We start from the raw sequence: 19,582 nt of genomic DNA on the forward strand, positions 1-19,582 counted from the left end.
AAAGAAGAAGTAGAAGGGTCAAGCAGTGACCAAAGTGGGCAGAGCAGGAACACTTTCACTCTGAGAACTGTTCCTGCTTGATGCACCAGCATCAGTGAGTGACAGGCCTACAGATGAGCATGCAGAACAGCAGTTTCATCTTGGGCCTCTCATGCCATGGGTGAGAGAGCCACACCTCTGTCCTCTGTTCAGGGTGGGAAGGAAGATGTTCAGGGTTGTCTAACCAAGTCCGCTGGGTGGTCCAACCTCTTTTTTCTGTGTTTCAGCACATTTTCCAGCTGGAGCAGGCTGCCTATAAGGAAGAAGAGCTGCCTTGGGAGCCTGTCACTTTCAACAATAATGAACCTATTCTGGTATGTGAGAGGACTGACAGAAGAGAATTGCTCCACCCAACCAGGAGAGGAGTCTTGCTTTTTGTGTCATAGGGAGGAGACGCACCTGGGAAGAACCTCTCAAAAGGTGGTGTAGGTGAGAGGGGATGCCCTGTACTGCTTTAGATGTGTAATGTGTCTCCTTCCCTGCAGAATCTGCTTCTGGCCAAGCCACTTGGGCTCCTGTCTCTTCTGGATGAGCAGAGTGCATTCCCTCAGGTATGCATGAGATCGGGGGCAGAGAAAATAGCATGGGGAATGTAGCAATAGATATCTGGCCTGCAGAGAGCGCTCTTATGCTGGAGTGTGACTTCAAAAAGCACAATGACCAGAAGTATTCCTACACGTGAGTAATGAGTCTGGACAGCCCAGTCAGGGACAGTCTGATGATATTGGCATCCCTGAGGAGAATCAGAGAGAATGTACAGTACAAAACTGTTGCACAGCCAAGGCCACTTCCAACACTTTGTTTTGGTTCCACATACCCTGATCAGGTACATATTGCAGCCTTATCGTTTGATTATGAAATCTGCTTTCTTGCAGGCAACTGATAAGACGTTTGTGGATAAACTAAATAGCAGCTTCAAGGGGAATTTACACTTCCAGCCAGGCCGAGGCCATGTTTTGGGCTTCAGCATCATTCACTATGCTGGAAAAGTATGTACTTTTTGCAGGAACAATGCTGTTGTAATGTATTTAGGAGGGGGGAAATGTGTCGCTTGACAAATAAGGCTTTGATATTGAGGAGTGTATGGTCCGACAATGATATAACAGAAGTGATGTGTTCCCGGGAAGTTGCCTTCTAGGATTCCCTGGGGTTTCAGTAGAAGGTATAGGAGAAGACCTTTGTGGAAAGTGGGGCTACCTCTGGGAAGCAGAGGGTATTAGAAGAATCTGCTGTACTCATCATTCTATTTGAGCTCTAGTCTTAAAATAGTCCTTTGTAAAATAAAAGCCCTGCATCCACTGTGCAGCACTGAAGGACAGTCTAAAGGCATTACCTTTACCTATTGGGTTCCAGAGCAAAACAGTCACTATTTTATTGCAAACACTGAGGAACACAGTGAGAGCAGCCAAGTAATGAATGTTTTGAAAGTGGAGGCAGTTATTTATACATTCAAACGGTATCTAAGCAGCTTGGGGTTTAGGACTATTGCGTGTAACTTTACATGCAATTTTGAAAGCATTGGCCCAAACGCTTTGAATTAATTTGAGATAATTTTTGGAGCAGGAGGAGATATGATGATTCAGGTCATTGTAATATGCAATTTAGTAATCTAATCTGACCACTGTTGACTAAGTTATTACTTGTGATGTTCTTTATTACAAAAAAGAACACCTAACACAGAAAGGAGAGTGGCAGGCTGGAGATGAGAAAGGCAGGCAGCAAGAGAAACAAGGGGATGCACGACAAGAGGATGGAAGCCTATTCAAAGGGAAGGTGGGAAGACCAAGGAAAAGAGTGAAGCATAAACCAAAAGTAAATGAAATGAAATTTCCTTCATAATCAAGGAAAGGAGAACAAGAAAAGGTGGATATCTCAGTGTTACGCTGCACTTCTGTGTTTCTGATGCCTCAGTGCCATCCGCAGGGTTTTGTTCCTCATCATTCGCATCTGAATGGGGTGCATATGCATTTACAGAATTCCTGTAGTTGCTCCTGGCAAGCTGTGGAGGTGGCTTTCACAGTGAGCCTGTGAGCAGTGTTGGCCTTAGTGACTTCCTGTCCTTTCCCCTAGGTACAATATACTGCTGGGGGCTTTCTAGAGAAGAATAGAGACACCTTGCCAGCCAACATCCGTGGGCTCTTCATCAACAGCATCACCCCCTTGCTCAGTGTGCTGTTCACAGGCAAGTCCCTCTGCTTTGATAGGGCATCCCACATGAATCAAGGCCCACCTTGGCAAGAGCTAAGTGTGAGGATGAGGTTCATGTACTATGAATGTGTTTCACAGCTGGCAACGCCAGGGAGACCCTGGGAAGGCTGCAGCTTGAAGTGGGGCTGCTGCTATATACTGAGCTGTGGGAGCTGTTCATTCCCCTGGGTATGTAGGCACGATAGCAGGAGTAGCCTTCAGAGATGTTCTTCCTGTGAAATTGAAGGGCCACTGCATAGGCATAGTTCTGACCACAAGCCTGACCTTCTTTACAGATGCTAGTTACAGCAGAGCCTGACCTTTCTAGGGATCAGTTTTTGGTTAATAGCTGTCATTTTGCTGAAGTAGGGTGTTAGTTTACCCATCAGCAAGACCTCCTGGTATCTATCCAGTAAATTTTCTAGCTAGCATCTTTTGGTTTGACCATGGCTGGAAAGCAAGGCAGGTTGTGTCCTCTTCCAGAAAATTAGCCACTGCTCAGATGTCTTCCCTCAGATTAGATAGCCCGTTGTCTCCAGGGCCAGTGCAGGACTGTCTCCATATACTCTGTTCTTATTTAGAAATAAAACTGGACAACATCATAAGTTCTATCTGTTCTTGTCTAGAGATGAAGCTGGACAAGGCCATAACTTCTGTCTGTTCACACTGAAAATAGAATGCTGTAGAGCCATAAGCAATAAGTGTAGAGATTGTCCTTTTCAAACACATTTTGGTTTTCAGTAACAAGCTGTTAAATAACTCTGAGGTCGTACATTATTTGTCACACCACTACACTCCCTTTTTACCAGTTATTGATAATGCTTCAGAGTCTCCAAGGCTTCTATGAAAGTAAACATTTAAAGAAAAGTCAGGTGGATGCTTCCTTGGAATTTGTCTGTTTGGACACAGTACTTCTGGTGCAGAAAGTATCTTTTTTTGTCCTTTTCAGTCCAAGCCAGTTTCTGGGATTTACAATTAACTGATGAATTTCATTCCTATTCTTCTGTGTTTTTCAGCTCTTCTGCTCAGGAGTATCTTTCTTTGTTACCACTTTCACACTGTTACTGCAGATACTTAGTCTAGTCCCAACTCCATGAAAGTTCATAAACAGGAGAGATAACCTGTTCTCAGTCCTGGGGAACCAGCTGTAGGTGGCCCTGCTCAGCAAAGGGGTTGGCCCAGATGACCTCCAGAGGTCTCTTGCAACCTCAAGCATTCTGTGATTCTATGGTTCACATGAGACAGTTGCATCAAGGATGTGCAAGATTGTCACTAGATCCTTCAATAAATTCAACTTCCCTGAGTTTTTCATCTTGTCACTGAATTAGTTTTAAGCTATCTGACTTTATATAACCTCCAGTGTTGGCCATTATAGGTCAGCTTCTCATTTGCTATCTGTACCTTTTTTATGCGTTGTTAGATGCCCGTTGATATTTCTTTTGAAGGTCATTTAGGGTTGTTAATAACCTGATTGCCTTGTCTTCTCAGTGGCAGAAAATAATATTGCCTGCATTGTATGCTTCATATATTTGCATTTCCTCTCCCTTCTTTTCTTTCGTTGTATTTCCACATGGTGAAACCTGGTGCCCTGTCTGTGATTCAGTGTTTGTAGACAGACTTGTGTGTGAAGTGAGGTTTGAATGTTTAGACGTGGTTGATTTGGAGCAAAGGTACAAAATTAACTATTGTCTCTGTTCTTCCAGCCACTATCTCCAGGACGGGGACGCTGATGCCTCATGTCAAAGCCAAGGTATTGCACTTCAGGTCCACATGGAAATTGATAAACGATGGCATAGTTACCTGATATTTATTATTTGAGAAACTGGCTGAAAATGAGACCAGATAGGAATTGGTTGAAAATAAGAGCTGACAGCAATCTGCTTGTAACAATTTCTCCTTTGTTTTTTACCAGGTTTTCTGCTTGCTTCTATTGATATGTTTAACTTGTCTTCCCTCCCCTGAAATCCATTCTCTCTCCTTTTTGCCGTCTGCTTTCCAGCAGAGGTCTTTGGGTGATAATCAAGTCCTCCTTCCAGGGGTTATCCTTTTGTTTGGATCTGGTTTCAGGTCATACCAGCAGTAGATGACAAGTTCAACAGCACACGAAAACAGTCTGCTGGAGCTCAGTTCCGGGTAAAGTATTGCTGCCCTGTAGTGCCCCTTGAGATGAGTGCAGTGATATTTTCTTGAGAGCTTCCAGGCCGCTAAGCATAGTTAAAACATCCAACGTGTAGACAGGGGTTTTTCTGGGTACCAAGCACAGCTGATCATGGTGGGGATGACCCAGTTGCTGTCCAAGCCTGGGAAGTTGCTGTGGGGTGGGAAAGCAGTTCTCATTGCAGAATATTGCTTTGGCTTGCTGGACTGCTGATCTTTCTCTGCCCTCGCCAGCACTCCCTGATGGTGCTCATGGAGAAGATGTATTCTGCCAACCCACACTTTGTGCGCTGTATAAAGCCCAACAGCCAGAAGGAGCCAGGTGTGGTGGACAGCCAGGTGGTGCTGCAGCAGGTGAGGAAAAGCAATGTCCTTTACAGTTACTTCTGCCACGTCTCAGTGGGGAGGGCAGACCCCACCGAAAGGCTGTGGAGATTCTGGAAGCTGACTGGTCTGAGGCTCCCCTTGCAAGAGAAAGAGTAGGCATGCTTTTTATGAACATAAAGGGTCTGGGTACTTGGTTGTTTCTGTGACACAGACTGCTAGGTCTAGGGTTTGCAGTCTTAGTTCTCTCTCATTTCTTTTTCATGAATGCAATGAAATCATTTTTCATGAATGCAATGATTGCATTGCATGAATGCAATGAGATTCATCTTTGCATCTCCTGGATGGGGACTGGTACAGACAGTTCTCCAGAAAAAATGATGCTTCCTGGAGGAGACTGTTCTCACCCATCAGCCAGAGCAACTCTGAATAGCAGCCAAGATGGATTGCTTTGATAGGAGCTGAAATGTGCTGATATGACCATCTTTGGATATTGTGTCAGGTCTGAGATCCAGACACTTTAAAGAATACTGAAAATTATTAGAAGAGTTCAAAAAGGTCTGTGGCCTGTTTAATGTATATAAGAAAGGATAGGATTAAGAGGCAAGTTCATCCATGCCTCAGAGTATTTCTGTGCCCAGATTCGGAAGTAAAACGCTATCCTCTAAGGAACAGAGGCAAAGCAGTACCCATGGCTGAAAGGTGAAGCTATTTCAGTCATTGGTTTTTATGGTTTCCAACTTTTAACTGACAGTGGTTAATCATCTCAGTTACAGGATGTGGTAAATTAAGTCTTTAACCAAGGAAACATTTTCAGAAAGAAACTTTTTAATTTTGAACTAGTGAAGTTTAGGGTTCAATGAAGGCATTTCTGGCTGTAGAGGAACAAATTGATGTCCTAATGACCTGTTTCTGTTTGTTTCTGTGATCTTCTTTGTGGTGCTGCTTCAGCTCCGGTACAATGGACTGCTAGAGACAATCCGTATCCGAAGAGATGGTTTTTCCTGGAGACCTTCATTTGAGGAATTTGCTGAAAGGTTTGTTTAAACTTCTGAATGTTCCTTGTTAGATACTGTTAGGGAAGCGAGTGTGATAACTAGATATGGGCAAGGAGTCAGACAGCCTCTTAAAAGATCACGTGCCTGATATCATGGGGTTGCTGTGGGAGGCTGAATGGAACAGACAGTGGTTTGTTGTTGTTTGGTCTAAGGGTGACATGGATCAGCTCAGCACGTCAAGGATCTGGCTCTTACCTTGCTATATTGGTTTGTTTTTCACAGATATGGAATTCTTCTAGTTAAAGTGGATGTTTCCCTCACAAAAGAAAGGTATGAACCCTTCCTTTGTTATGTGCAATCCAGTTTGGTCTTCAGAGACTTTTGCTATCAGAGTAGCATAGCAAGCTGAGTAAAAGGAACAAAGTGAGGATGGGTTTTTGTGGTGATGGGGAACACAAATCCCTAGACAAGGACAGTTAGTGTTTAAAAAATATTTGGTACAATGATGAAATCTTTCTTGAATTACTATGTAGCAATTCAATTACTATAAAGCCTTGCTATCCTGTGGAATGAGAACTGGCTAATGTACTCAATTTAGAGAGTCGCAATAATGGTCAAGGGTGTCCACAGAACTCAGTATATCAGAGGCTCAGCACAGTTTCCAGGTGCCTCTCCAGGCTTTTTCCTAGTGGCCTCATGGCTAAGAAGAAGATAAAGGTGATGCTGAGCAAGCAGCCAGCACTGAATGTCTCCCAGGCTAGAGAGGGTATTTCTGGTCCAAGAATTTTTTATGTATCCAGGCATAGTATACCCCCAGCACTTTCAGGACCTGACTGTTCCTTACACACGTAAATGCCCCTCCAGCTCTGCAGTCTTACCCCATCAGCTTTTTACTTCCTACATCTAGGGCAGCAACTCCTCACCTCTTCTTTTCCACTTTCCCAGTCCCTCCTTCCTGCCATGGTCAGTTGTGACTGATAGTGAAAATGAAGTGTAGGGCAGCCAGCTGATTTTTTTTTTTTTTGGTGGGGTTTTTTTGTTTTATTTTTTGTCTTTTAGTAAAAAGAGTTTAATGTTCTCCTGGAAAAATTCTCTCCTGGCAGTAGCTTCTCCAGCCTTCACAGAGCTTCCTAGAAGTTACTAAGGATATTGAATTAATAAGAATTGCAAACCCAGATGAGATCCAAATCAAGAGAGAATCTCATGGATGAGAGACAGATGATGGTAGATAGGCAACACGATGTGTTTTCAGAGACAAAAATCATAGGAAGCTTTTAAGAAAAAAAATACCTTGGATATAGAGTCTAGCACAGCGGAATTTGGCTGAGATGGAAGGAAAACCACTTCTGCTTTGCTATGTGAGATACTAGCAAAAAGTGCCACTATGGTTGGATTTGCAGGCAGAGGGAGGAAGCTGTCTGTGTGGTGCAGCTGAAGTACTGCTTTCCATTCCAAGTGCTGGGGAATCTTTCTGAGTGACCTAAATTTTATCACTAAAGTTTGCAAAATGAAACTGGAATTGGAAAACAGGCTCTTCCCCCAAGGTCTTCTGCCAACCTTGCAACTTCTGTGCTCCAAAGAGCTTGGAAACAGAAAATAGGAAAAACAGTTCTGAGAATAAAATAGGCTCTGCAGAATTGCCTTCCAGGGAGTTGAAGGAAATCTGCCTCAGAGAACCCCTTTGCTGCTATTCCCAAATGTGATCCTAGCTGTACCTCAAGGAGCACTACAGGTTGACAGCCAGTTACTGAGTGTGATCAGATGACAGGACAGAGAACATAATGCAGAATCATTGAGGCACTTTCTCCCCCTTTATGCACCTAGAACCGCTGGCTGCATAGTGTTCACTTTGGGTGGAAAATGAGATTTATTTCACTTTTTTCCTCTCTTTTAGCTGCTTGGAGATACTGCAAAGTACAGAGCTGACAGGCTGGATATGTGGGTAGGTGTGGATCACTGTTGCTGGGAATGGGGGGCCTGAACTGCAGAGGCTTTATACGTGTAGACTGTTAACTGGTTCCCTTCAGGGAGAACTTTACGGCTGTAGGAGGGGTCTGTCCAAAGGATGGTGGACGCAAGCTTAGACAAACAGTGTTTCTCACTGCTTCTTTCTCTCCTCAACTTCACAGAAAGTCACGACTTTTCTTTAAATATTGGCACCAGGAACAGCTGGCGAAGTACGTGGAGCGACTGGAAAGAGCAGCAGTTGTCATACAGAAAGGTGAGCACTGAGGCAGGAGAGTCCCTCAACTCTGATCTCAGACCAGAGCAAGGAAAAACTTTTCTCCAGCACCTGCTCCACCATTGCACCTTTGCAGATGACAGAAAGGCAGGTCAGGCATCATCTCCATGTCAAGGCCCTGTGGAGTCAGAGTGCTTACTGCAGATGCCCACCTCATTGGTGCTCATCCTCAGTCGGGGAGAGCCATCAGACAGTGTGAGTCTTGAAAAGGGAAAGCATGTGCACAGGAGAACTGAGCTGAGCAGGGCAGGTGTATGATTTGGCTGTGGCCCGAGATCTTGTTAGCTGTCTTCTGGAGTGGGGGATTGTTTGTGAGCGATGTTGAACTGAGGAGAGGGAAAATAAGATGAGTGAAGCAGATCTCATTCCTGAGACAGGCAGAAGGGGATGGGATTTCATTTTGGGTTGGTTTTTTTCTTTCCTTTCCAGGTAGTGTCTGCTCTGGCAGCCTGTTTCTCAAGAGCAGGCACTGTGGGCAGTTTGGTACTTCCCTCTGCACAGGCTCCAGGAGGACTGTGCAACCAGAGGGAGGAGACTGTCACCCTGCTTGGTCCCTCTCTGTTGTACTTCTGTACAGGTTGCTGCACTGCTGAAGCATCTGAGCAGCTTCCAGCTATGCACTGTACAGTATGACAAACATCCAACTGCCACATGCTGTGCCTTGTTCTCCTCCGTGGGGAAGATGTGAGTGTAGTGGGGAATGAGAGGGTGCGGCTTTCAGTTCATGTGCTTTGGTACCTGGTAGAGTAGGTGGGATAATGCAATGTCTCTAATGCTCCTGATGAACCCTGTGATGGCTTTTCGTGGGAAAGGTTATCCTGTGGGCTGACACTGTGGAAATCCAATCTCCTTCATGGTGTCTGAAGGGTACCAAGGAGATGGATGGTTAACACAGGCCCTCCTGTGAGACTCTTTTTTAGCATCCTGTGCCTTGGCATTAGAGATGAGAGCTTAGATCTGTAATTTGATTTTTTTAAATCCGTGATCTGGCAGCTTAGAGAGTAGAAGACAGTTCTTGCATGGTTTTGACTGCCTGCTCACAGTAGAGTTTGCATTGCTCTTTATAAATGCAATTGGAGTGTTAAGGGCTTTGCACTGGGTGAAGGAATATCACCCAGTGCGCTTCCCCCAGGGAGTGACAAAGGCATGATGAACATTTTTTTTTATAACCACAGCTTTTCTCTGAACAGTTTTCAGGGGATTCAGATGCAAGAAGAGTTATCTAAAACTGGTGGCTGAGCTGAGAGCTCAGGCGCAGCGGCTGCAGGAGGAGGCAGAGAGAGAAAGAAGCCAACAGCTGGCGGTGGAAGCAGAGGCCCAGAGTGAGTTGCTCCCACTCCCACTGCCCCCCTGCGTGGCCACTCATCTGATGGTCACCTGAAAGTGCTGTAAGCTCCAGGTGATGATGGCCTGCCCTCAGCTGTCCTGGGGCTGGGGGCCCCACTGATGCAGTGGGCAGGGAGGTGCCAATGTTTCTGCCATTTGAAAGTGCAGATTTCTCTGTGGGGATCATTCGCCTGGCTGTGTTGGGAGGAGTGCCAAACTGTGTCTTTCCCACACACCCAGTGCAGGAGAGTCTATCCCTATCCTGGACATGTGGAGGATGGATCTCATGGATTTTGGATGCTAAATATCATCTATTTCTTTCTTTTTGTTGCAGAAAGAATCTCCCTTCCAGTCCCCATGCCACGAAAGAGGCGCCCTCAGCCTGGTCCCCATCCTCCTGATAAGCCACCACAGCCACCAGTGCCACGGCCACGCAGCAAACTAACAGAGGTAGTGATATTGGTTCTGCTTGGGGCTGCTTAGCCAGGTGTGCTCGTTCCCTGTGCCTTCCCCTTTCTGCATGCACATACCCTCCTGCATGATCCCAGGAGAACAGTGTCATTGTCATTATTAGAAGTGAGAGTCTTTTCCTACTGTGGTTAGCTAAAACGCATGGTCAGGACCTTTGAGGAACTGAAAGCAGCATTTGATAGTTTGCAACTGATCTTGTCTTAGGGGACTCAGGAATGGGATCACTACCAAAGTGATTCCTTCAAAGGTCCCCTGCCTCTGACCTTGCTTTCATGCCCACTTTCACCCTCTCCCCACTTTCAGTCCACTCCTTTTGATAATTTCCTGGACCCTTCTGCACCTCGACCTGTTCTGAGGACAGAGGAACAGACTGGAGAAGAAGCAAAAATGAGGAAACTCAAGAGAGGAGCAACTCTCCGCTGGTTCAAAGAGACGCAGGCCCAGAAGGTCATGCAGGATGATGGGGCCTTTCCTAGCTGGCTGCATGGGATGATCAGCCGGAGGTGAGTACACTGGACAGTGGCTACAGCTTGGGCTGTGTCAGGCAGGCAGAAGCCGCTGTGTCCTTAGGAGGACTGCATAGGCTGCATTTGCCAGGATTTGCTTCCGTAAGGAATGGGAGTGACCTGCATAACCTTTCACTTTTAGGTTGTGAGCTTCAAATCCTTAGGGGGAAGCTTGGAGCTCCCTGTCACAGGATGCAAATACTGAAACTTTACATGGGTCCAGGGAAAGACTGTGGAAACTCATAGGAAATAAGTCCACTGTGGGCTCCTAAGAACAGATCCTGTGCCGGGAAGGGAAGCTGTGAAAGTACTTGGAGAGGAAATACACACATGCGTTTACCCTGTTGTGGACCATTTGCAGAGACGTGATAGGGAATGAAGGTGGACTTTTGGTCTGACTCATTATGACTGTTCTCATATCTCTCAGTTTAGGTCAGGAGGAGAACTCAGTTTACAGCAGGAGAATACAGAATTCAGTATACATTTATTTTAATAAGTATAAAGAGCCTTTAGTGAGTACCCAATAGAAAGATTCCCTCAAAGCCCCCAGATATGGGAAAAGGAAGGCTTTTTGTTGATACCTCTGCCCATCTAAGGAGTCTGCAGCATAGGTGGAATTTACGTCCTTTAGGCTGGGAAAGGCATCCACAAAGCCCTGCCTTCTTATGGAGTTGTTTATGAGACTGTGAATTCTCAAGGGCTTTTTTTTGGGAAAATCTTTATTTAAGTGCTTGACATTCTGCTACCGGGTATGCCTCTCACTTCGCTCTCTCGGCTGAGCGAAGGACTACTTTCCAAGCAGTGTGATAATCAGAGAAGTGCTGATTATGCCAATGATCAGATACAAGCAAGACAGTGGGGTTAGCAGGTAGATGCCAGAATTTCTGGCTATGGTCTCCCCTGTGTGCAAATTAATCCATGGTGCTGCATTCTTGCTAACTGCCAGCATCCCTTATTTGGTGGGACTTGTGTGTGGGCATTGCTGCCAAGTGTGCCCGTCATTTGAACACTGTTGTCATCTTGTTCCAGTTTGTAACTTTTTTCTGTTAAAGCTGCAGGTCTCCTTCAGTCTTATTAGATCGTAAATTGCTGGATTTTGTCAGCTTATCAGTGTGAACATTACTCAGAGACATTATATAGCATGTTAGCTTAGTAAAGGACACTACAGTAGCTGACAACTCCCTGGTTAGCTGCATTTTTTTTTCTTTTTTTTAAGATAATTATTGAGGCCCCCACCTGCATTAATGCTTTTGTCTACAGATCCAAGAATGCAGGAGAGGAACTAGTGCCTGGAAGACAAAACTATCTGAATTCAAATATAGGCTAGCCATGAGCACTTCACAATGAAGGACATGATCCTTCCCAAAGACACTGAAGATTAGATACTTTTTAAGTGGTGCTTCCTGTTACTGGATTTAAGTCTCCATAGAGCAGTGTAAGCTCAGCCTCATGTAACAGAGCAGCCAGAGCAACCCCAAATTGCACTGGCGATTTGCAGTCACCTTTAGCCTGCAGCAAGGCACATGACAAGCACAAAGCGGTGCTTTGTCTGTTGGGCAGAGAGGGGGAAGACCTCCTTCCAGCAGGAAGTTTAGAGAACCAGACTGGTGTAATCCAAGTTGGTGTTTTTCCAAGGCACTGGGCTTACCTTGTGCTGAGCACCACTACCCCGTGGCATCCTGATTTCTTCTGTCAGCCCCAGAGCATAGGAAATGCAGATGTGCACAGCCTCTCCATCTCAGTGATGCTTTGTAATGTGTTCTGTCCTGGAAGGCAGCTGTTGCTGTTGCACTAGTCAGACTGCTGGAGCAGGTTTGGAGCAGCCCTGCTTAGAGAGGCTTTGGCTGAGAGTATTGTGCTCCTCAGCCTGCTAATGCCTCACTGCAGCAGCAAGCCTGAGTCTGGAAACCTCTAGCTGGGAACACATAGGGCAGATGCTGGCCTCCCTGCGGACTGGGAGCACTACCATGGTAGCACGTGAGATAGGATGGCAATCCCTGCACAGAGACAGCTGCTCGTTGTCCACTGAAAGTCTTTCCTGCTTCCAGGGAAGCTGAAAACTTGCTGATTGACAAGCCTTTGGGTTGCTTCCTTGTTCGGATCAGCCAGAGCCGACCGGGCTACACCTTGACATACAGGTAGGTAATGAGCCTTGCGGAGAAGGAAAAAGAAGGTCCTAAACTGAGCTATGCATGGCTGGAGGAGTTAATCTCCTCCACAGAGGAGTCCAGTGAGGTTGATGCTCAGCCTCTCCTGTTGTGGGTGCCTCAGACAGTTTGGAGTAGCAGACAGGACACTGCAGAGTCTGTCTCTTGCCAAAAATTACATCTGTTTGCGGGTGGGGTGCTGCGGCTCCAAGGGTGCAGGTCTTAGCTTAGGCTGTGCGGTATGGCTGAGTGGGCAAACCAGGCTGGAGGAAGCAATGACTGGAGCAGAGATGAGTCTAGAGAAGTGCCTGAGGAGAGGCAATCAGAGTGCTACAAGGGCATGGGCTTTGGGCAGCCTCAGGCAAGGAGTAGGGCAGAGTTTTAATGTGGACAACAGCATGGGAGGCAGTACAGTCTGCTGGGGTTTGGATCCAGCTGCCAGGGTTCTCCTGTCACTGACTTGGGGGAATTGCAGCTCCTCCAGCACCCACTATCACAGTGTGTGACACTCCAGCATAGTGCCTCTCTTGCATCTTTGTGTTATTTGTTACTGTGGCTCCTGATCATGTCTGGCTTCTTGACCCAAGTGCAGAAAGCAATGACTGGGTCCTGGAGAGACATTGTGGCCCCATGCAGTGACTATTTCTGTCTGTCCATCTCCCCAGGGGTGAAGGCCGCTGCAGACACTACATGATCGAGATGCAGCCCAATGCACGCTATGTCATCCTGGGGGAAGACCGGGCTCACGCCTCGCTCACTGAACTGGTTCGGTATCACCAGGCTGTGGGCATCCAGCCCTTCATGGAGATCCTGACTGTTCCCTGTGGGCAGGTGAATGTCGAGGATCTGCAGTCAGAAAAGGGGATGGGGCCTGGGCTATGCGTTGAGTGGATAGAATAACTGTGGCAGCATCTCTCTTTTGTGTTCCCATTGGGGGTGTCCCGTTATGGCCACGCAGCTTGGCTTCTTCTGCTTGCACCAGCTGGGCACTGGGGAGTCTCCTGGGGTGGGGGAGAGGCCCTGGTGGTTGGATGACACTCCCCTGTCCCCTGAATGTCAGCAGTGGTCACAGCTAAGTACTTCTCTTTGTTGTGCTGTTTGGGGTGTACAGAGGGTCTGCAAGTCACTGCTGAATCCACTCTTCCCTCCCTCAGAAAAGTACTGAGAGTTTGGATTACGAAGATCTGGAGTGCCTCAGGCTGGGTTCGCCAGCAGTCGAGGGGGAAACCCCTCCAGAGGAGCAGCCCTGCCCCTCCAGGCCTTCCACCAGCAGATCTGCTCTGCAGTCAGGAGCAGCCGCGGTTCTCAGACATGTGTGGTTCAGGAGGACCAATAATTGCCAAAACCAACAGAGCCTTGACAAGAGTGGGACAAAGGCAAGTTCAGTCCAGGAGAGAGGCAGCCAGCGAGCCTTCCCTCGCCTCCACTCTTCCATACGCCTGGCAATGCAGGAAATCCAGCAGGTGAGCTGGGGCACCTCCTCTGCCAAGCCTTGCCACCCATGGCCATTGTGGGACACGTGGAGCTGCCCTACCCAGGGGCCGGAGAGAGGAGGCTTCCTCAAGTGGCACTTGCTTTACTAGCTTCTGAGCCACAGGTTTTATTTGGTGGTCTTGGGATCAAGACTGTGTTTGTTGGAAGTGCCAGGCTGGGGGAGACCCTGGGAGAGGCTAGCTGAGATGCCACACAGCCCCACAGAAGGGGCTGTGATGTGGCCAGCATCCCAGCCAGTGCTCCACTAATGCTGTCCCTCTGCTTCTCACTGCAGTTCTCTTCTATTCCCTTGAACACCTCTGTACAGAGCTGCTGTCAAGCCCTCAGCATTGAGGATGTAGAGCCCAACTGACATGGTAAGAGGCAGACAGCAATTGCAGCTTCCCCGGGAAATGGAGTAGCAAAGGGGCTCTTCCCTTCCTGCTCCACCTGGAGCACCTCTTGGCCACCAACTACCTAGAAATAGAGCAGGAAAAACAGCGCAGCAGACAGCTTCCATTCCAGGACTGCAAAAAAGACCAGGAAAACGGAAAATCAGCATAAGGTTGGGTTCCCAGCACCTGTGGTGCACAGTGTGCTTGCAATACAATAACAAGGCTGCTGGAGGGAGCTCATAGTTTCTTAGAGGCCTGGGGCTGGAAGGACGAGTACTATCAGAAAGCGTATCTGCACACTACAGTAATCAGCTGCAGTGGCTTAATGTTGTGGAGAGAGGCATGTATTAGAAGTGGATGCTAGGCAGAGAGCCTTGGGGGATAGCAGAGGCAATGAGCTGAAGGCAAGGCTAAGAACATAGGACAAGGCAGCAGTCTGCGAGGACTTTAAACAAGGTCTCAGCAGCTGGAAACACAGGCTGTAACACACTGTGTTAGCGGTACATGGAGGGGGCCAGGAAGGGCCTTCTGCCACATATGTTAATTGTGTGAAGCATGTAGTGGATACACAGCTCCCCGTGCAACCAGTGTGTACATCCCTGTCACATTCAGTTGCTGAAGGCAGGAGGAAGCGGTAGTGATGCTGTTGTACACCTTTGAAAAAGCCTGGATTTGTGTCAGCTGAGGGATCAGAAGACCATACTGCTGGCTGCAGAGCCACTGCGGGGCTTGCAGCCCTGCACCAGGGTTGCTGAGTTCCCTGCGTGGTTCCAGTCCCAGGAATTCGGGTTGGAGCAAAGCTTTTTAGCTGGAGCTTGTTTTGTCTTCCGCTTGATCACTGAGAAAATGGCAGACAAAATCCTGTCTCTGAAGCGTTTGACTCAATTGCTTCATTGCTGTATGTGGATATTGATGTACCCAGTGGTGGATATAGATGTACCCTTGTGCAAGGGGATGGTCCTTGTGTTTGAAGTTAGGCAGAAGAAAGACAAAACATGTGGGGTCTGCACAGATAACTGCAAGCATGTTGTATGAGATTGCTTTTGTGTCCATCACTGAGTTGTGTTTCTTGACTCTCTTGCAGGTCAAAGTGTCTCAGCCCTATCTTCTTCCAGTGCTGCTGGGCCTTGCCTAACTGGGTCAACACATCCAGTCATACAGCGACCTTTTTGCTTTTTTTTTTTCTTTTTATTTTTGCTGCACCCAGTTGGCCTTGTGCCTTTAGACAGGACTACTGGAGAAATGAATGTTCATCAGCACTCAGCTTGCCTCAGTGGCTGAGACTGCAGTATCTGGACCAGCCTCACCCTAGCAGACAGGAGAGGATGGGAACAGTCACACTTTGCACAGATCCACAGTGCCCGACAGTCTGTGTGTCAATACTTCTTGCCTCGCGCTGTTAATAGTCACAAACTGGGTATCTCCCAACAACATGCTCTTTCACAGATACCTGTACTGATTTCCTACCTCTTTCTCTTCAAGTCCTCTGTCTCTGTTTTGGTCCTGTGTATCTACTGCTCTGGGAGCCAAGGGAAGCTAGGCTTGGGCTTGGGAAATAAGGAATGAAACTGGTGTGTCCTTTTTGTTGAGTGCAGCAGCACTTGAACAGAAGCTGAGACAAGGGGCAAGATCTTTCTGCAGAGGGAGTTTCCAGCCCTTGCATCAGTGTGCTGGCACACTGGTCCCCAGTCCCTACCCAGAGCTCAAGTCAGAGAATCATTGGAACCGTCTTGTTCATCCTGGTTGGAATCACTACAAGTCCAGGCTGGACGACATGCTACTTTACACTGAGGGTAGAGGACTTAGAACGTACAGTACCATGCTACTTGTTAGGTATTTTCTACCTTTTAAAATAAATCTCTTTACTTCCTAAAAGGAGAAGATCAGCGTTTTTTTTGTTTCTGTTACCTGTAGTCAGTTCAGCCACGGACTGCAAATGGAGAACAGCTAACACCTCTGAGAGTAGACACAGGGTCGTGTGAAATGTCTCAGTGGACAAGCTGGAGGCTTATGGGCTGGTACTCCCACTGTACAACTGCCACCCGTAACAGTGCTCTCCTCCCACACCAACCTCATCTCCCCATGTATGCTGTGGGCGAGACCTCCCCTCTGCAGCCTGTGCCGAGCTCCCTCTGGCTCAGAGCCTCCCTGGCAGATCCCTCTGCACCAGAGAACAGCCACGCTGCCCACTCCACCCCTTCCTGGGAGGCACGAGTGCAGCTGAGTCCAGGTTGCATAGGCTGACACTGTGGCCAGAAAAGCTTATTAGTGTGACACAGGATGCTTGTGGCAGTGTCAGCGTTGTCTTTAACCATGGGACTGTTTCTTCTCCCTCCCCTGTGCTCTCTGGAGCAGTAGTGCTGAGCTGCGTGGGCTCACAAGGGAGCGCTGCTGGGGACGAGGCAGGGAAGCGGTGGTTGTTTCAGTCTGACCTCCTGGCTCTCCCCAGCACTGCCTTGCAGCGTTAACACACCTTTTCTCTTTCTGGTGCTGGGTTTTGGCAGCGGCTTTGAGGCTGTTCAGGACAGAACCAGTCCAGGCAGTCAAAGGCTGCTGTTTGCAGAGTCTTCCTGACTAAGCCCAGGGGCGTTTTGCTGGGCAGCTTTGGCCTCTGTGCCAATGTTCTCCTTGGCTTCCTCCACTGCTGGGCAGCTGGAAAGCGGGCCTTCTGGGTAGCACGTAGTACCGCTTCATGGCCAAAACATTTCTAAGAACTCACTAATGCACAAAACTGAAACATGTATGAGAAATGCATTTCAGTAACGGAGCTGCTCTGTAATTCTTTCCTAGTTCCTGTGCCACAGAGTGTGGTGTAAGCCCAGGGCTAAGATCCAGCTGCAAAACACTGTAGCCTGGCAGGGCTAATGCCAAACCAAGGAGGTTGCTGAAGAGCTTTCCTCCAGCAGCTGCCTCCAGTACCTCCTGGGTACTGCTGCAGGCACAGCTCACAAATGACACTGGGGGGTTGGGGAGAATGATATCGGGGGAGAATCAGGACACTCCTTTGGTGGGTGTGTATGGCACATCTACTGGCAAGCTTCCCAAGCCAGAGCAGATAGATTGATCACAGATTTCTTTTGCTCCTGATTTGATGGATGGGAAGTAGAATCACAATGTGGGCAGCCAGGAGACTGGCATGGACCTGGGCAGCACGCCTGGGCTGGCAGGTCAGGTTTCTTTTGTGTCTGCTACTTATGCTTTTTCTATGACATGGCAAGAGAAAACCAAAGGAAGAGAAGAGTGAGAAGCTGCTAGGCTGAGGAGGATATGCAAGCACTGGAGGTATTGGCATGACTTCTGCAAGGCTGTGGTTTGCAAGAGCATTAGCAAACACTCAATGCTCTGCCTAGATGCAAGGTCTAGCCAAGTTTTCTGGAGGGCAGTCTGGCTAGTGTTGGGCTGTCGTGGGATAGAAATGTGTGCCAGCAATGGGAAAAAGCTGAGAGAAGAGCTGGGAGTACAATAGGCTGGTGAAGAATAAAATGAGGATTGGATATCTCCAGTGTGGTCTTTGCCTGCATGCTTCCAGCTCATAGCCAAAGTCAGGCACTGGAGCTTCAGCTCTGTGTGAGAGCATGTGTTATGCTAAGGATCCCTTCCATCTTCTCCCTGAAGATTATCTTCTGGATTGAAGAGAAGCAGCAACACAAGCAGTTCTACCTCATTTCCTATGGCAGCAGCTTGCCTTGTGGCTCTTAGGAAGTTATATCTTAGAAAAAGCAAAGTGCAGATTGCTTAAGCCAAAGTGGGAAGGCTGTTCATGTTATATCATGTTATAGTTCAGCTGGCGTGTGATGAACTGAATGGGATATACTCACGTAAAAGGCAAATACCAGGCTGTATCGGGCTGCGTGAGCAGGGACAGCACCCAGAAGAAGGCCAGGCAGCCTGCAGATCCCCTGATCCCTGCATTGCATGCCCCATGGGACTTCAGCTGAGCCCAGAGAGGAAGGCTAGGAAGAGAAGCCCGGGTGTGGGGAGCTGGGCAGAGCTGGCACCCAGGAAGGTAGGAAGAGCAGTGAGAAGGATCTGCAATCCACAGGAACAAGAACTGGAAGTGCTAGAGGGACCTCTGGGCTTGGAGGCTTTGGAGAAATTCTATTTCATAATCTGTGTCTTCCTAGTCATCCTCCCGCACTCCATCCCTACAACTGGTGCTTCAATGCATCCTTTAGAGAGATCCCCTAACCTGCCTCCCTGGTTTTGCAGAAGGGTTTTGTGTCCCTTTCTTATCTGTCTCCATGCTTTACATCTGAACGATCTTGGCTGCAACCATTTTAGCTAATCATCACTAGTCTAAGACCTACTCCAGATCAGTCTCATTCTGTCCAAACTAAAGCTCTGGCCTGCCTTTGGCCTTTGAGGTACCTGGCCAGCAGCTCCCCATCACACTGGCTAAACCAGAAATTTTTGTTCTTCTCTCTTTCCATTCTCAACCCTTCTTGTTCCCCATCTTTTCCACCCTGCTTTTTTCCCTCTCCTCTCCTCTCCTCTCCTCTCCTCTCCTCTCCTCTCCTCTCCTCTCCTCTCCTCTCCTCTCCTCTCCTCTCCTCTCCTCTCCTCTCCTCTCTTCCTCTCCTCCTCTCCTCCTCTCCTCCTCTCCTCCTCTCCTCCTCTCCTCCTCTCCTCCTCTCCTCCTCTCCTCCTCTCCTCCTCCTCTCCTCTCCTCTCCTCTCCTCTCCTCTCCTCTCCTCTCCTCTCCTCTCCTCTCCTCTCCTCTCCTCTCCTCTCCTCTCCTCTCCTCTCTTCTGTCTCGTCATCATCTGTGGTGTAGACTTGAGGTTTAGGAACATGAACCTGTGACTCAAGGACCAGTATGGCTCTTTCAATCTCTTTTCACAAAACTGGCAGCCCTCATGTTGTTTGCTTTCTTCCTGGGCAGCGCTATGGTGTATGTTGACATGTTTCCTTCCCCAAATGTGTTTTAAAGACCTACTTGGCCCTCAGCCCAGACAAGCCTCTCTGTGCTGCTCTTAGCCTCACTCCAGCCTACGTCAAATTACTGTGGAGTGTTATAACAGCATCTCTGAGATATGGTCTTTCTGATCTTCTAGCTAACATTGTTGTCCACACCAAATACTTGCATGATGTGCCATTGCTTTGCAACAACATTTAGGACAGGCTGCTTGACCAGGGCTTTGCTTATCAGCTTTCTCCTCCTGGTGCATTACAACAGCATAGAAACTACTGTCCAAGACAAAGGGGTCAAGCCAGCCCAGGATCCCAGCCATGAAGGTGGCCAGTGGGGTATGCTTAGAGCAGATTGAAGAGCAGTGTAGGCATAAAGCCATGCCTCCTCTGCTACGCCTTCCGAGCG

The 19,582-nt window shown here is 47.9% G+C and overlaps 1 protein-coding gene across 3 annotated transcripts in view; it reads left to right on the forward strand.

Moving 5' to 3' along the window:
- Positions 1 to 16,140, forward strand: part of LOC104641076 (myosin-IIIb) — a 30,668-nt gene extending 14,528 nt beyond the window's left edge. For 2 of the 3 annotated variants that reach the window (XM_075739603.1, XM_075739602.1), the window contains 19 exons: positions 267 to 353; positions 525 to 590; positions 915 to 1,028; positions 2,110 to 2,221; positions 3,930 to 3,976; positions 4,294 to 4,359; positions 4,618 to 4,737; positions 5,659 to 5,744; positions 5,988 to 6,035; positions 7,600 to 7,647; positions 7,835 to 7,926; positions 9,138 to 9,269; positions 9,608 to 9,723; positions 10,048 to 10,247; positions 12,299 to 12,388; positions 13,063 to 13,228; positions 13,552 to 13,860; positions 14,166 to 14,247; positions 15,350 to 16,140. In XM_075739603.1, the coding sequence (XP_075595718.1) occupies positions 267 to 353; positions 525 to 590; positions 915 to 1,028; positions 2,110 to 2,221; positions 3,930 to 3,976; positions 4,294 to 4,359; positions 4,618 to 4,737; positions 5,659 to 5,744; positions 5,988 to 6,035; positions 7,600 to 7,647; positions 7,835 to 7,926; positions 9,138 to 9,269; positions 9,608 to 9,723; positions 10,048 to 10,247; positions 12,299 to 12,388; positions 13,063 to 13,228; positions 13,552 to 13,860; positions 14,166 to 14,243 (1,977 nt within the window). In that variant the 3' untranslated portion in view covers positions 14,244 to 14,247; positions 15,350 to 16,140. Of the gene's footprint in view, positions 1 to 266; positions 354 to 524; positions 591 to 914; positions 1,029 to 2,109; positions 2,222 to 3,929; positions 3,977 to 4,293; positions 4,360 to 4,617; positions 4,738 to 5,658; positions 5,745 to 5,987; positions 6,036 to 7,599; positions 7,648 to 7,834; positions 7,927 to 9,137; positions 9,270 to 9,607; positions 9,724 to 10,047; positions 10,248 to 10,392; positions 11,557 to 12,298; positions 12,389 to 13,062; positions 13,229 to 13,551; positions 13,861 to 14,165; positions 14,248 to 15,349 lie in introns of those variants that run through there. The other variant, XM_075739604.1, reaches the window with a different exon arrangement.
- Positions 16,141 to 19,582: the final 3,442 nt, after the last annotated feature.

This window comes from Balearica regulorum, chromosome Z, assembly GCF_011004875.1.
Source record: "Balearica regulorum gibbericeps isolate bBalReg1 chromosome Z, bBalReg1.pri, whole genome shotgun sequence".
Classification (NCBI taxonomy): Eukaryota; Metazoa; Chordata; class Aves; order Gruiformes; family Gruidae; genus Balearica; species Balearica regulorum.